The 17203-nt window shown below is 39.2% G+C and overlaps 2 protein-coding genes across 6 annotated transcripts in view; both read left to right on the plus strand.

Annotated features, from left to right (window-relative positions):
- Positions 1-2838, plus strand: part of pbx1a (pre-B-cell leukemia homeobox 1a) — a 52225-nt gene extending 49387 nt beyond the window's left edge. For 4 of the 5 annotated variants that reach the window (XM_084911639.1, XM_084911641.1, XM_084911638.1 and 1 more), the window contains one exon: positions 1038-2838. In XM_084911639.1, coding sequence (XP_084767765.1) covers positions 1038-1130 — 93 coding nt within the window. In that variant the 3' untranslated portion in view covers positions 1131-2838. The remainder of the gene's footprint in view (positions 1-1037) is intronic. The other variant, XR_014797537.1, reaches the window with a different exon arrangement.
- A 5158-nt stretch (positions 2839-7996) lies between these two features.
- prtfdc1b (phosphoribosyl transferase domain containing 1b) lies at positions 7997-17203 on the plus strand. Its single transcript, XM_084911642.1, has 9 exons — positions 7997-8139; positions 8361-8467; positions 9752-9935; positions 10910-10975; positions 13656-13673; positions 15870-15952; positions 16163-16209; positions 16328-16404; positions 16504-17203. Exons 1-9 carry the CDS (start codon positions 8092-8094, stop codon positions 16549-16551), a joined length of 678 nt encoding a protein of 225 aa, XP_084767768.1. The 5' UTR covers positions 7997-8091; the 3' UTR covers positions 16552-17203.

Consider the following 17203-nt stretch of genomic DNA (forward strand, 5'->3'; position numbering starts at 1 on the left):
TATGTATATTTTAAAGTAAAATTGTAATTTTCAAAGAAATCTTCACTATTCATCAGTTTTTCCAAGCAACCTTACCTCTGTAAATTACAGTAGTGACCCAGCATACTAACACATATGCACACACCTATTATGGTATCTTCCTGTAGATATTAGAGTATAATCAGTTACAGTGCAGCTGTACGGCGTATGGGTACTTTATAAAACTAGGGTGTAGTGCACCGGTAGTCCCTTGTAATGAAAGCATATGATGAAGTTTAATTTTTACAGCAAAAAGCTCTATTAATTGTCTTATTGTCTCCCTGTTTAAGAGTCCAATGAGCAGATTAATACCACTGTCCTGTGTGGTCATTTGGCTCAACATAAAGAAAATATTTCAGCCTCGCTCTGACAGGAGACAGATTAATTAACGCATTATAACGTATTAATTTACTCTGCACAAAAACCGAAGTGTACAAGTTGTGACCAGCGTCATCCCTGGCATATTTTGATTTTAAAGAAAACAGGACATAATGTGTTAGTGAATAGCAATATGCCAACGTGCAGATTGTTTTTATTATATCTGATCAGAACCAGCCGAGTTAAACACCTCCAGGCTCCAGCCTCATGGTTTGCGTGAACCTGTGAGGTAAACTCCTCACCTAACTCTTGTTCACAACACAAACCGGAGGAGGAGGAGAGTTTTTACTAAGAATATTTTATTTTGGGGTAAAAAACATGTTTTTTTTTCCTTCTATTTACTCTTTTCTTATAAATCTAGAACCACTCTTTTTATTTTATTTCATATTAACTGTAGTTTGTGTTTATTTGTTTTAATTTTAGTGATTTGGTTTGGAGAAAACTAAAGAAGAAAAGAGCTCTGTAAATGCGTGATGACTCCAAAGTCAGTTAAATAACAGCCCTGAATAATAACCAAGCTAATCGTGGTTGAGATTTTTGACACAATTTAGCAGCCCATCCTTAATATAAAGAATGATGACATTTCATATCACGCATCACGTTCATATTCACGCTAACTTTGTCTTCTTGTGTCTTTACAGACAAACGGTGGCTGGCAAGATGCTCCGACTCCTTCGTCAGTGACATCGCCCACAGAAGGACCCGGAAGCGTTCATTCAGATACTTCCAACTGAATATATCCATCTCTACACTCCATCCACGAAAAACAAACAAAAAATGTAAAAAACATGAACTGACGTTGCTATTCGCAGTATTAAAAAAAAGAAGAAGAAAAAAAAAAGGAATTCACTGCCCCACCGTACGGCGAGGTACCACGAAATCCTAACCAGAAAAATTCAATAATCTTTCCTCTGCTCATAACGATGGACTTTTGGGATACAAAAAGTTTCACAATAAAAAATATTTCAAAAAATTAAACAATATTGCAATCAATGGAGATGTTTGTACAGATTTCACATTATAATCGGAGGGCTGGGGTTCCTTATTCACTCGTAATGTTTTCGCTCATTATGACGATAAGATAAAGCAAAGAAATAAAATCATTGGTTTTAACTGAAAATACTTCATTCTACCTCTCAGCCACTTAAAAAAAACCAACAAAAAAAGTAGAAAAATGTCAGTGACCATTATTTGTTTTGTAAAAATGAAACTTTTGTCTTTGCGAGCAAGAGGCACATCTTCTTACTTACATTTTGTTGTCTCTCACCTATTCTATGGTACGCCATTTAGACTTAAATATTGCTCAGTTGTTTACAATGTGTGCTTGACAAAAAGTATGTTCATCTTCCCCTCGCTGTCTCCGACGAGTCAAAACCAAGTTCTGTCAGGAGATTTTTACCTCTAAGGTAACCCTGTGAAGTATGTTATCTGTAAAACAATAAATAAATACCTGTCATCAAATCAGACAAGCTTGACATTATTCATTAACCCAGATGATTTTACACAATGTTGGTTTTGGTTCTGCAGATACACGAATGACAGATTTAATAGGAAAAGTAGGAATTGTGTTTTTCTGAGTTCTTCTTTATCGCAGCAGATTCTGATCATGCCAAAACAAAACTGCTCAGTTTACTCACCGTGTTTGGTTACTTTGTTACTAATCCCGATCCTTTCCGAGAGAAATATGAAAAGAAATATTGCTTTCATCTCAGACAAAAGTTTGTCAAAGACGCATGTAACTCAGTTTGTTACAATCCACTTAAACAGGGAAGTCATTATGCTAATAGAGTTTTACATGCTCGCACAGTGGATCTTTGCTCCTGAAGCTGCGGCGCAGGCCCACAGATGCTCGTAGCATGAAGCCAATGATCACCGTCACGACGGAAGGAGCAGGTGGATGAACTGCGGCTCAGCTGAGGACAGTTTTTGACGTGTTACGCATTTTTTGTTGAATTGTGTCCTTGTTAGGATGTTCATTTGCATATAAATCAGTGCATTATTCTGCTGGAAGTGCTTTAGTAACTCTAGAACTGACACCAAAACAAATATAGATGTTTAAAGTCATGCTTGCCTCCGTACCTATCAGGCTGATTCTTCTCAGTATCAAAGATTTACAAGGAAGCGTTAACGATGAAGTACTTAAAGAAGGGACGAGTCATTCTGTCAAATAATGTGTTTTCTGAGCAGTCTAACCTTGTTTATAGACACTTTTTATGGTGTGTGGCCTATTTGTTTGTATTTGTATTTTTTTTATGGTATGCTTAACGTAGGCTCCTATTTTTTTTTTTTTTTTTTTTTTTTTGTTGTTTGTTTGTTTTCCTATTCTTGTGAATTAGCTCATGGGTTTTCAACATGTGTTAATGTGCACCACTGTGCTTGACTTGCTTTGTTGGAAAAGGGTTTTCAACACATTAAAATGATATGTAATGCAGAGCGATCATACATCCAGCATTTTTTATTATTGTGGCTTTACGAGACAGCAACGACTCTACGTTTTTGCTCACACGGAGGCGTCAATGGCGCGATGGTAATCACTGCTGTGATAACTGAAAGTCAGCCAAGGTTAGTGAGCCCCCACCCCCTTAATGGCTCCACATCTTCCTACCATTCATGATGGCTCTTGTCCAAACATATTCAACATATTTGGACACATGCACTCAGTTAAATGCACACTGAACCAAATCCAAGCATTTACAGTGAACGAAGGGTTTTGTGTGTACTGAGGATGTAACACACATGTGTTTATGTAGCATTTTTAACTTCAGGTCGTACCTTAGCCATATACTCATAGAGCAATTTATTCTGTACACTAGGGCTGCCACAAACGATTATTTTGATAGTCGACTAGTCACCGATTATTTTTGCGATTAGTCGACTAATCAGATCATCATCCATTGGAGGTACAGCTTATTGCACCAGCAGCATCTGCTCTTAAATAACTATCATTAGCTTACAGTTTTAAGTGTTTAAGGTATGTGCTAACTAAAAATAAAGACAAGATGATAGTTTATTAAATTTTAATGAAATTTGCAGATTGTTTCGGTGAAGTTTAATAAACTCCTTGCTATCTAAAATATAACAGGACACCGGAGTAAATTCTCCAGCGTCTCACATTTCTGATGATCAGCTGTCTGCTTGAAGTTTATTCAGCTGTGTAAAAACTATAACTTTAATCTCAGCCAAACAGATTTACTCAGGAACAAATAAAATACTACAAAAAGCCAAACAATAACATTTTAAAGTTATCTAAGTGACATGTATATTTAACCTGAGTAGCGAAAGACAGCGGTGGGTTTGAAAACAATTTGCCGGGAGTCCGGTGTTCTCACGGCTCTAGCGAGCCTTGCCCCCGGCTAGCTATCGAGCTTAGTGGGTAACAGACGTCTCCGAAAACGTCGGAGCGCTTTTGAAAATATGTGGTGTCTTGATAAACTGAGCAGATATTTGAGGTTTACACAGCTAGATTCTCGCCTGAAAATATGTTAAACGTTTATTTTGTGACCCAGAAAGAATAATAAGAGTAATATTAAAACCAACTACCTGCCGCCATTGTTGGAAACTGAGCTGGGCTGCGCTATGAATTCTGGGACAGAGCTACTTCTTCTTCTTCGGGGTTTAACGGCAGCTGGCATCCTTGTACATACAGTGCTGCCATCTTCTGTTTCAGTCCGTTATTACACCCTTAAATCCTACTACTTATTCCTGCGTCTTTTGGGATCTTACAAAGCTTCAAACGACGCGTCGACTATTAAATCAGTCGTCGACGATTCTGATAGTCGACGTAATCGTGACTAGTCAACTAATCGTGGCAGCCCTACTGTACACTTAAAGCACTTTATCTACCTCACAAGCAAGTCCAATTTAGAATCACCAGTTAACCTGACAGCTGTGTGTTTGGACTGAGGGAGGAAGCTGGACCACCTCCACACAGAGAGGTCCCAGTTGTGGATCAAACTGGGAATCTTCTTGTTGTGACTTGTGGTGCTACACCACTGTGCCACCCAGAAACTTAGAGTGTATTGACTGTGAGCCACAAAAGCTTCTGTATATACTCATCAGCAGAGATGGCAGTAACGCGTTACTGTAATCTGATTACTTTTTTCAGTAACGAGTAAAGTAAGGGATTACTATTGCAAAAACGGTAATTAGATTACCGTTACTTTCCCGTAGGAACGCTGCGTTACTGTGTTACTAAAACCGTGATTTTTTTTGCCAGAATGTCTCATGACAATGACATAAGCGAGTGCGACGTTCCTGACAACAGCTGTGTGCAGATCAACAATGGATAATATATTGAGTACGGAGAGAGTATGAGCGTGCAGCGTTTAAAGCGTGGAAGTACTGACCTTAGTTTGAGTTTGATTCCATAAAAAGTGACAAAAACATTAGTGTCCGTTGTGCGTGGGAAGAAAACTTATTTTTACAGCGAAAAAAAAACCCCTAAACAAGCACCGAGTGCGCAACGATGTAATGGGAAATTCACAGAGAAACTCGCGGATTCTTCCACTGACCGCTGCGGCACACCTGCACCAGGGTAAACCTCCGCCTACCACACTCCTGCTTTACAGGTGAAAATAGAGCAACAGGACCTAGTCTTTGATTTTATTTATTTTCTGCTGTGTTTTACTTGCATCTATTTGAAAGACTGAGTGTAAACACAAAAAATATTTTATTTTATGTGCTGGAATGTGCAGAAAATAGGTTTAAATGTTAAACTAATTTCTTCAAGTCAGAGAATGTTGCATATAATTTAATTTCTGCTTGATGCATAAAGTTAAAAGATTAAAACTGATAAAACAAGTTTTAAAAAAAGAGACTTTTCCATTTGATTACATTTTGTATGATGGATTATGCAGAAAAAGTAGAATTGGGCTGAAAGACCTATGGCTTTATCACCTATTCAGGTTGTAAATCGTGTTTTTAAAAAGTAACTAAGTAATTAATTACTTTTGAAAATAAGTAATCAGTAAAGTAACAGGATTACTTTTTTGGGGAAGTAATCAGTAATTAGTTTCTGATTACTTTTTTCAAGTAACTTGACCAACACTGCTCATCAGCACCTCTCACTGGCTGACACTGACAGGCTCTTTCTTAATTGGTAGTATTTTTCAGCAGTTGTTACAGACTGAAGTAGATTTGGTCTTGTTAATATAATTTTGTGTCATGTTTGTTGATATCGTGGGAGCCCAGTCAACACCTTGAGCTCCTTGTCATGTTGCTCGAGCAGTTTTTCATGATGACAAATTGTCGTGCTGGGGGAGGCCGCTGCTGATGGGGGTTGTTGCTGCTGTGGGGGTTGTGCTTAGTATGTCTGCATAGTATTCACATGAATGTCAGGACCCAGGGGTTTAGATTGTTGCACAATAGGTTATTGCATTAATCAATGTGATTCACGTCATGTCATGACAAATCCAAAGACCAAGACAAAAAAAAAAAATCTCTTACTCTGTCATACTCTCCAAGCTCCAAGCTCTTTGTGTCCTACTGAGGAAGGAGGCCTTTAAAGGAGACCTATTTTGGTTTCTTCCAGCTCGATATATTTATTCTTGGACCAAAGTAGCTTTGTATGATTCACAGCTTGGTGCGACTCCTCTGTTCATCTACACTTGCCAGTTACCTTCCTCCTCCTTAAATCCCAATTTTTTTCTGATTGGATTCCCCTCATCAACCCAAAATTCAAACAAAGCAGTCTCACCTTACACCTTACATACATTTTTATGGTCTATTGAGTTTTTCTGTAAGCTTAAAATTCAGTTCTTAGTGTGTTCTTAGTTCTTAGTTCTTACTCATGATGTGTCTTAGTAGGATAACAACAAAATCACTTGAAGTCATGATTCGGCTCAAAATCTGATAGAAAATGAGAAAATGATCAGATTCTTCAAATACAAACAACACTGCTGACAATATCTGAATGGACAGTTGCATGTCTGACAGAATTACATTCATAGCAAGTGAATATTCATAATTGGCCAAACAACAGGGCCGAGGGTATGTGGGAGCAGTTGGTGGTATAGTCTGCGGACGGTCAGAGGCCTTGACTGCTGAGCGAGTGTGAAGTGCCAAAGCCAGACTGCTCCCCTGCACCCCGAGGGCAGTGAAGGAGCCGGGTTGTGCTCACCAGCAGAGAGGGCCTCAAAAACAATCTGACAAGACTTCTTATCTCCTGGCCTCTGCAGTGCTGCAGTAGATGCTCATGAGCGAGATTATTCCAGTGTCAAGCCTGCAGCTTTGTCATCTGAAACAATAACATCAAGTGAGATAACTCACGCAGACTGAGTTTTACTTAATTTTTGAGGGATTTTTTTTGTCATGCAGCGTAATTCTCACACCGCCGAGGTGGTGACACTGCACAGGCCGACTGAAATATAATGCTGCTGTTGACATCTGTTTTCCAGCTGTCAGTGAAGCACTGTTTAAATTGCAGCTGCTGTGGAAGGGGCATGGATGAGTGGCTCAGACACCTTGTGTCTCCCTCTTCTCAGCAGAGCCCATACTGCTTGAATATGCAGTGAAACTACCACTCACACATTGCCTGGATGCTTCATCTTAAATTCACTCATTTACACACTGTAACCCACAGATTACATCATGCACAGGAGACAGGGTGTGGCCCCTGAATTTTTCTGTATTACAGTCTGTTACTCATCTCTTATTTTTATAATGGCACAAGGCAACGTTTTAATGAATGTTTAAGAGGGGTCATGTATCCAGGCTGTTTAAAGATTCAGTTACATGAAGACAAAATGATTGATCAGAAGAAAAGCTGTGTACAGAAGAGCCAGAAGTGTTTGTCTTCTTCCACTAGATGGCGACTTTAACACATTTGGTCAAAACTTTCACATCCTCCACACTGTGATATGGAACAGTAAAGATTGCTTTCAGTATTTCCCAGTGGGAATGTTTTGACTGAAGTAAAACCCTACCCTATCAGTAATCAGCATTTCAGTTTTGGGTTTTTTCCCCCAGTTACTCTTGCACAACACTAAAAACTTTCGTTATATCCCCAGAGTGATGACGCCTCTTCTGTTTTCTTTGCAGCTGATCCATCTCTTTCACTCTTTTCTCTCAGAAAACCACTCAGATTCAGTCTCTGTGTATTTTCCTGTCATGGAAAAACAGTGACAGCAGAATGATATGCATATGTGAAAAACATGGCAATTCAAAATCAACAAATATCAAGCCTTCCGGTGAATACTCATGATTGCATTTCAGAGCTGCTCTCCTTTTTACAGAAGAAGTTTTCAGCTGAAAGACTTGTAACTTTGTAAAAATGATGCATGGTTAGAAAAAGGCAGATTTCATGAAACGATCTCCACGGCACTGCCCGTTCTGAATAATAAAAACATTTAATAAATATATATATATTTTTGTTGCATGATTTTCCTCATGATTTTATGCTGTAGTATACTGTTAGTTTTGGGTATTATCTCCAACACTGCCCGGTGTTGTGCCAAAAAGTGATCACTTCATTACTAGCCCTTGAACAGGTACACACAGAAAGGTGGGGCCCCATGAAAAGCAGCAGTACATGTAAATGTAATGTTAGAGCGCCCCTGCTGGATGGTTGCTGTTTGACAGCGAGAAATGCAAAGTGTTCGGTTTCCTAACATTCCTTCACCCCGATGCTCCTCCTCTCTCCTGTTGGTGCCAACTTTCCTGAGACAAAAGCTCCTTTTGTGGCGGTGGAAAAACAACATGGCAGAATTTGCCGTCCAGTCCGAAGGAAGAAGCGAGGGGATTGTGGTAATTAAATTAGGGGGCTGACGGGGAAGGGACAAGTGTCGAAGAAAAGCGTCGCTCGTGTATGGATGCACAATTTGCGCAGGCAGACAACTTTGCGCGCCTTGCAGATTGCTTAAAGTCACATGCGCTTCTGGTGCAAGCAAGATAAAACTCGTACCCGCTGTTTTTCTCCTTGTAGTACAGCAGAAACATGATGTTTGCGTTTATCTCCCCCCCTGCAGATTAAAGATGACTGGCCAGGCTACAGTTTAGATCTCTTCAGCTATCCAGCACACTACTCCGGAGATTTAGACTGTGTCATCATCCCGCATGGCGTGATTATGGACAGGTACATGGCTACAACTGGGAAGTCGCTTTCTTTGTTCTTTGATAAAATCGTGCATCAAGGAAGTAAAGTTCCCATATGCTTTTGCACGGGGGCTGCATAAAAGCCTTTGTACAGTTTCTGGGGAAATCCAGGGGATATCATGCACAGATTATGCGATATGAACTTGACGGAAGTTTTGGCATGCTTTTATTGAAATTAATCCTGGTAAAGCTTAGAAATATCCCAAAGAAACAAACAAAACAAAGAAAAAACCACAGCTCCCCAATGAAAGCTCAAATCCCACAGTAACTCCCCGCATGTATTCATACTTTTTTGGTAAAAAGAGAAAAGCCAGCTGGAGTTCAATCATACTTTGTTTTAAATAGTACTTATTAACTTATGTATGTCTATAAAAGAAATCAGAAAATGATTTTTTAATTAAATAATTGGTGTTTTTGTCACGTGACACAAAGCTTTTTATCTTACTGTAAAACACAAAAGCTCTGTCTGTGGGTTTGTTTATGTTTCTGCTACCTGCCGTTACACGATCAGGAGCCGAATAACCAAACTTGGCACACGGGTACATTTTATGTGCCTGAAGTTTTTAATCTATTACCGATATCATGACATCATGATGTTTCCCAGCAATCGTCTAACAAAGGTCTAAAATGATCTGTCCTTAATATTCGTGCACTTTTATTTAATAACAGAACTATGTCAGTTTTATGTAATAACAGTAGTTATAATTTATATCTACAAAAGAGGTTCTCTGGCAACCACCTAGCAATGGGCTCAAATCAGCCATTTTTAGAATTTACGCATGTAGAACACCTTATGATTATCATTTCATGTCAAACAGCATGAGCGGGCTGAACAGTACTGAAGCATGGGCATGTACTACTATGTATAGTTGTGGTCAGATGTTTAAACAAGTTGCTTAGGCATAGAATAAAAAGTGCAGTAGGAATGTGTGTGCGACTGGCTGAATAAGCGTTTTAGGTGCTCAATTAGTGTCAAAAAGTGCTTTGCGAGTACCGGTCAGTTTAAATCACATGTGAGCCATCTGTTTTTCTTTCTTATAAAATATTTAAAACATTTATTTAAATGTAGTAAACGATTAATCAATCAGTTTACCTGTCTTTGCATATTTAACCAGAATTATTCATTATGGTGAAATAGGAACACAAAGCTAAACAAATTTAAACATCACACATGGTTGTGGACCGACAGGGGTTTCAAAACCGTCTTAATTGACGAGAACAGAGGTCTTTTAGAGGTAATTCACCTTTTCTTCATTGTACACAGAACAGAACGTCTCGCTAGAAACATCATGGATGACCTGGGGAACCACGCCATTGTGGTCCTGTGCGTGCTGAAAGGAGGTTACCAGTTTTGTGCCGACCTGGTGGACAGGATCAAGGACCTTAGCCACAACTCCAACTGCACAATCCCCATGACGGTACACTTCATCCGTCTCAAGAGTTACTTGGTGAGCTGTTGCCCACTCCAGCAAAGAAAGCTGACAGTTTATCTTGAGTGGCATTTGTGTGAGAAGTGGAAAGCATTTTCACGCTCAAAAGTATCACCTGTGAGTTTAGAGTTAGTCACAAGATGTGTATTATTTTTCATGCATTAGAACATTGGTGTCTTCCTCTAACTTTGCCTTGAAAGTGCTGTTATGATTTGATGTGATTGCTGACAATTTTTTTTAGCTGTGAAGTACTGCTGGTGAGATACCCTCACTGGCCACTTTATTGGGTACACCTTCAAGCTACACAGGGTTAAACTTCTCTGTGGAGAATTATTCCCTGTTCTTAGATGACGAAGGTGGCACCCGGTGTGGTCTTCTGCTGCGACAGCCAATCTGCTCCAGGGTTCAATGTGATGTGCATACAGATATATCTGAGTTACTGTTGCCTTTCTATCAGATCAATGAAGTCTCTCCTCTGACCTCTGGCGTCAACAACGCATCTTCACGCAGAGAACGGGCACTTACTGAATATTTTCTCTTTTTTGGACAATTCTCTATGAACCCTAGAGATGGTTCTATGGGAAAATCCAAGTAGATCAGCAGTTTCTGAAATACTCAGACCGGTCTGGCACAGTCACAGCCAAGCTATGCTCAGAGTCACTTAATTCCTCTTTTATCCTTATTCTGAAACTCGATTTGAACTTCAGCTGGTCATTTTAACCATGTCTACATACATAAAAGCTTTGAGTTGCTGTCATGTGATTAGTTGATTATATCTGAGTTAATGAGGAATTGAACAGATATACCTCATTAAACAAGTTGAGCTGGTTCGGGCATTGGACTTGCATGCCTCCTGGGTCAGGTGTTTTTTCAGGCATGTCCAAATGAGATGAAGCTCCAGGATAGACTCAGTGCATTCTTGAGAGATCATATCTCTTATAGATAGATGAATGGATAATTGAAAATATTTCTCCTGTATTTTATGTCCACAGAATGACGAGTCAACAGAGGATCTTCACATCCTCGGAGGAGAGGACTTGTCTTTTTTAGCTGGAAAGGTAAGATTTTCATTATCATTGAGACGTCTGAGCCTTATGATGGGCCCTGCTTTTGTAAAAATAGGTAGCATGGAGATGGTGATTGTTGATAGACAGCAGCCTCAAGAGGGCACCCTTCCCTCTAATGTGCTGTTTGCCTCACTTCAGTGAATGAGATCAAAGATGGCAGTTTCTGACACACCTAGCGCTGATCACAGGCCAGCTATGACGAAAGGCTTATTCTATTTTATCTCAAGTGAAGCAAAATGTATGGTGTAAATTGGAGGCCATACTGAGTGCGTACCTCGGTAGATCAAGGGGATGACAGATTTACTTAACACAGTCCCTCTTCTACGGCTCGTCGTGTTATTCTGTAATCAGAGATGGTAGCTCACAGAACTCGAGTGTGTGTGCAGGCTGTTGCCAGCCTTTGATAGTGCATGCCATCTAACAAAGGGTCTCAGTGGAACAGTGCAGACTTGTGGTGATGACAGTCACCTTATTATAAAGAGTTGTAAAATCATTTCCAGGATTGGAAATAAGAAAAGCAAAACTTTTAGATGCTTTCATCCTGTTTTCCTGTAAAATACATATATACATAATTGTATTTTTTTGTCTCTCGGAAAAAAATGACAAAGAAAACATTTTATTTGTTTGTTTACAGCAGGTTAGGAAGGACTCAATCTAACATTAAAGGCCCTGATTACATGACATGTAACTAGTTTGATTTAGAAAGAATAATCAGCACTGATTACAGCATGATGGGGTTCTGTGATGGCAGCAGATCATTCATAGTGCTGAGTGACCACTAGAGGTATTATTAAAGTGAAATTAAACCAAACTAAAACATTTTAGTCAACTAAAACAAAAATAAAAGCAACAAATTAAAAAATATTAAAACTACCTGAAACAATATTGTCAACTTTGAAAACTAACTGAAATAAAATTAAAAGTATAGAGGAAATACCCTTAGTTTTAGTTTGGTAAAAATGTAGTTACAACATGCCTGATGAGGCTTTGATGGATGTTTTTAGATGTCCATGAGACAGTGAGTCAACTGCTTTCAAATGGTTTTGTGTTTTTATTGTAATACCTCTGCTGATTTGCCCAAATCTTGGACATGTGCCCGTCATACAATGGTGAATACAAAGACTGAAACTAACACTGAAACTAATTCAGACTAAAGTAAAACTAAACATTTTATACAATAAAAACTAAACTGAAACAAGAAACTAACTGAAAGTCCTAAAGGGTTCAAAGACTATTCAGCAGGGAAAGTGGCCTAAATTACACAATTAAATAAATAAAGAAAGAAAAGAAAAAGACAGACAAGATGAGCATATAGAGAGCACACAGCGCTCCTCTTAGCATTAGGTAAATGTGTTTGGCATAACGGAGCATTCAAACCACATTTCTGCTTACTAAATCTGGTTTATTAGAAAAAATAAATAAATAAAACCGGCCTAAATTCCAATTTTCACCAGAGATTTGAACCATCTCACAATTATGTGAGCTCTGCTGTTCATACCCATATATTTCTTATAAAAGGATCTGTGTACAACCTTTTTGCCAAGTAAGCAGCTTTAACTCCCTCTCACACACACACACGTGCACATATCTATGTAAGCATACAGAGGGATGAATCATTAACCATTACTATGGGAGTCACAAGTCAGCAGTGGTATTTTTAGATAATTAAAGTCAGCTGATATGAACATTCACAGTCAAACGCATACCTCAGCAGTACATGCACACAGTAGCCAGGTGCCTAAAACTTGAATAGGATATGAGGTAGTAGGCTTGACTCACAGAATGTTTAGTGTGCTTGTGAAATCCCTGAGCTCACTGTGACGTGCTGCTAATTTTTGTCCCAGGCTCTAACAGAATGAGGTGATGCTTTCCAGGGAGAGGTTACCTAATTGTTTAACAGTGTACACATTACTGTTCATTTGCTTTTTGGCCTCCCTGAAATGTAGTTTTCAGACAGTGAGCTTTACATATCTTGTATAGCTCATTGCTTTTGCATTTCTCCAGGGTTTAGTGTGCTCTAAATAAATCTGTATGAATAATGAGTCCTAAACAAAGCATGACTGCACCCTCGGATGAACCCTTTGTTTAAAAAAGTGGAGTAAACTCTGGCAGTTAAAGAGTTTCACTTTTCATCGTGTCCTAGCTAAGTTGAAGCGAAGCCCAAACAGCGGCTCTTAATAAAGACACTGCCCAGTCGTCTTCAGTTTATTAGACAGACATTCACAGAATTTCAGCTATTTCTGTGCGACATTCAGGGCAGCGCTGCAGGAACATAGCTTTCCAATCTGGATTAGGATCATTCGTTTAGCTGAATCACTGATATCATAAATGCAAAGAGTCTCGCGGATGTAGTGTATGAAAAAATGTGGTTGATTTAGCTGATATTGGCCATATTTCAGTACTTCTGCTTTTATTTCAGCTGCAGCCTGATCATTTCCTGAAAAATTATTCGTCAGTTGGTTTTGTGTTTCACTTCAGAACACAACAAAGTGTATTTCTCTGTTTATAATTAATTGCTTCTTAAATCACCTCTAAATGGCTTTTGTCTTTTTTTTTTTACACGTGTGAGTGTTAGTCTTGGAGTAAGTGTGGAGCAGATTATCTGTTTTCAATCAAGAGTAACTGTTTGTTCCTGCCCTCTCTTTTCTCCCCAACATGCTCGCTCCATAAGAATGTTCTGGTTGTGGAGGTGAGTCAGCCATGTTTTTGCTACTCTGCTTTTCCCCGTGTTGGACCAAATGGACCTTATTGTGTTCCTTGTTGTTGTTGTTGTTGTTGATGATGATGATGTTTTCCAGGTCAGGAACACTCATTTAAAGTTTTTATGTTCTTCTTGAAGGTCCTGAATTCAACATGAGGACACTTTTTAATTGCCTGACCCATATTTGAGAAACCAAATAGATTTATTGCTTTGTGTGTGTGTGTGTGTGTGTTTTAACTAACATCACTGAAAATCTTGCCTTGCCCTACATACTGGAATAGGTGCACTGCAAAAAAATAAAAAGGAAATGTAGGCCTGCAGTCATCATCGTGGGCATTCATGATAAGTACTTACTGTAAAAAGATTGTAGGAGTAAACATTTTGAAACAGCTCCCTTTAGTCAGTGCACAACTGTGTGTGACAGGGAACTCGCAATCTGTGGCCGCTTCAGCTTTAAGTAATATTAAAATCTTTATTGTGTGTCAACGTCATCGGGATAAAGCAAGATGGAAAGACTTAGCGTCTCACAAAAACCAATACATTACATCAGGTGCGTCACATTGTACAGGAAGTAAAAGAGTTAAAAGGAAATAAAAAGTCAAAATCAGGAAAGGCTCTAAGGAGGTCGATGACTCAGCCGACAGGATTTCCACAGGCAGAATTTTCCATATTTATAAGACATAGATACCGCTGTGTACGTGTTATGCAATTGTATTTTTAAAAAGACAACCTTGTCTTAGTTTTGACTTGTGCAGTGGGTTGGTCAGTAAAAAACCCTTTTTGCTATCAGTATTGTAAAATGGCAGTCATCGCTCCATGGTATTTACAAGGGGTAAAATACAAGCACTGATAGATAGTAATGACTTTAATACTAAAGCACTGAAACACACAAGGTTACAAAATGTTTCACTAGATACGAGAGAGATAGGAGAATACTTTAAAGAAGTGTACATATCCCAACAAACAGTACCTACAAATACACACAGGTACCGATTTTCAGTGATATCAACTTTAATATCAGGAAATTAACTAAGCATATATATATTTTCTTCCTCTCTTTTTTGCCATATTTTTCAAGTAACCTGTGTTTGACAACAGCATAATAAAACTGGAAGTTCTGTTTTTGGTGCCCCACCTCCCATATGGCCACCCCTATGAAAAGATTCTGGAGGCGCCCCTGCGTGGAGCAGTTAAAAGACCCGGATCAGGTGATCAGAGATCAGGTGATATAACACCTCAGCAGGCCACGCAGGGCTTTGTGATTGATAAAAATCTGCAGTGTGGTCTGAATTTCACTGGGAGCCAGTGAAGGGAAGCAAGTGTGTAGTTCGGGGCTCACAGCAAAGGATTTTAGCGATATTTCTTAGATGACTGGATGAGCTTAGAGACATGAGATTCAAAACTCAAACACCTGTCAAAAGTAATACCAACATTTTGAGCACAGGATTTGGCATTATTGGCAAGTGCAGCCAATGTAGTGACTGACCTCCGTATAGAAACCCCACTTTTACCAGGACTGTGATAATAAAGTATTTATAAAGCATTCACTGTGGTAGTGAGAGGCTCTTGAGCTGACTTAACAGAAAACAGATCATACTACATCATAATAGTTATTTTGTGTAAGGAATTTAAATATGGGTCATTTAACTTAAATGAAATGAGAGAAGGAAACAAGCAAAGTGCATTTAAAAATAAGTAAAATAGGTTTTAAAATCTTAAATTCCTGCAGTGTTATAATTAGGCTAAGGCTGTTAGTCTGTTCTAGCTCATATTCAGTGACAGATGAAAAATGTGCGAGGACAGTCACGCATTTCACATATTTGTAGTGCGTGCTGACCAGCGGCACACTGACATGATCGAGCGTACTGTTGTGGCTTTGGTTCGCCTCAGCGTTTGCCTACATCCTAGAGCAAGAGGTCAGATGACGTATTTTTTTTTTTTTTTTGATTGAATATCACATGTTTGTGTTTAAATTCCTCTTTTCAGTGAATTCAAGTAATTCCTAGTGAATGCTTGTAAACAGTTGCGTAATTTGAGTGCAGTGTGACACTGACTGCACTTAGTTTCTGTATCACTTCTAGTCCAGAGAAAGAAGAATTGAGTTTTTGTTCTTTTTTCTTTCCTCACTGCCATGTTATTACTTTCTCAGTCCAGTTTCTACATCTTCCACCCCCACCCTCACAGGGCATTGTAGGCACCGGAAAGACGATGAAGACTCTCCTGAAGCACGTCGAAGCCTTCGGGCCCAAAATGATCAAAGTAGCAGGGTAAAGCCGCCAAACAAACCCAGCTCAATTTCCTGCTTTGTGAATCACTGTTTTCCCCTTTCAGTCGAGACACACACACAGACACACAGAGAGGCAAAGACTAACATTATGATGCAGATCTCAGGTACCGCAGGTTTTTTGAAGTGACGCTGTCTCCTGAGACGGTTTGAGTCGGCTGTTGTAAATAATGTCTGCTTTTGTTTCCCTCAGATTGCTGGTGAAGAGAGTGCCGCATAGCTCAGCATGTGTTCCTGACTGTACGTACCTGACCAACCCTTTTATGGCTCAGTGAGTCATTCACAGTTAAAAAAATTGTTGCATTTGCCGAGTCCAAAACTATTGGAAATATTTGCCTTTGTCGTTTTGTGCTTTCAGATGTCGGCTTTGAGATACCCAATCGTTTTGTGGTTGGATATGCTTTAGACTACAATGAGTATTTTAGAGATCTCAGTGTAAGTCAGTGTCTGGCTTCTTTCTTTCTTTTTTTTTTTGACGACTGTATTGGGAATCCAGTAACACAATAAAGACCTGTGCTTTGGTGCTTCTTTTAGCACATTTGCGTGATCAGCGACACCGGGAAGATGAAATATAAGATTTAAAGAGAGGGCCGGCGATAGAGGCGACTGTCGAGCAGATGTCATCGGACAGCAAGCCCAGACACTTCCTGTGAGATGCCATTGACTTACAGCTGCTATGGTGACATCTGATCCCAATCATGCCTGCGTTGTTATAACATTCCTGGTTCCGAACATGTTAACATTTTTAACAACACACACTGCAACATTTAACTGGAGATTTGAACACAAAAAGCGCATGCTTGAGGATAAGTCGGAGCTTTGTTGCTTTGACACAGGTGATTCAGGTTTAAAACGTGTAGTGTTAAGTGGGGGGAATGCTGTTCTAACTCTATATCTAAAGCATCCAATCATCCCAGGTGTACTGCTTCTTTTATGAAATGTAAAGCATTCAATATCCACTGCATGTGAGGAATACCAACAAAACCTAAAATGAAAGGAAGTTGTTGTTTTTTTAATTCGTTCTCCACCAGTGCGATGCCTTTTTAAAGTTTCATCTGATTTTCTGTCACTTTTAACACACAGGGGAGAAACAGTTCAAGTCTTGTCAACACTAAGTGCCATTACTACCTCCTTTGTGTGTGTGTTTGCTTGTTTTTTCACTTGCTGTAGAGTACTTTTGTCATTTCTCTGTATCAGTTTATGTTCTAACATACAATAAAATGTTTTTTTAAGA

Source organism: Perissodus microlepis, chromosome 18 (genome assembly GCF_051167445.1).
Source record: "Perissodus microlepis isolate ML-2025 ecotype Zambia chromosome 18, ASM5116744v1, whole genome shotgun sequence".
NCBI lineage: Eukaryota > Metazoa > Chordata > Actinopteri > Cichliformes > Cichlidae > Perissodus > Perissodus microlepis.

Bases quoted from the DNA above. Each gene is read 5' to 3' on its own strand.
- prtfdc1b (XM_084911642.1), top strand. From the start codon at position 8,092: ATGGCAGAATTTGCCGTCCAGTCCGAAGGAAGAAGCGAGGGGATTGTG. The intron at 8,140-8,360 runs GTAATTAAATTA...CCCCCCCTGCAG, and splicing joins GAAGAAGCGAGGGGATTGTG to ATTAAAGATGACTGGCCAGG. The intron at 9,936-10,909 runs GTGAGCTGTTGC...TTATGTCCACAG, and splicing joins TCCGTCTCAAGAGTTACTTG to AATGACGAGTCAACAGAGGA.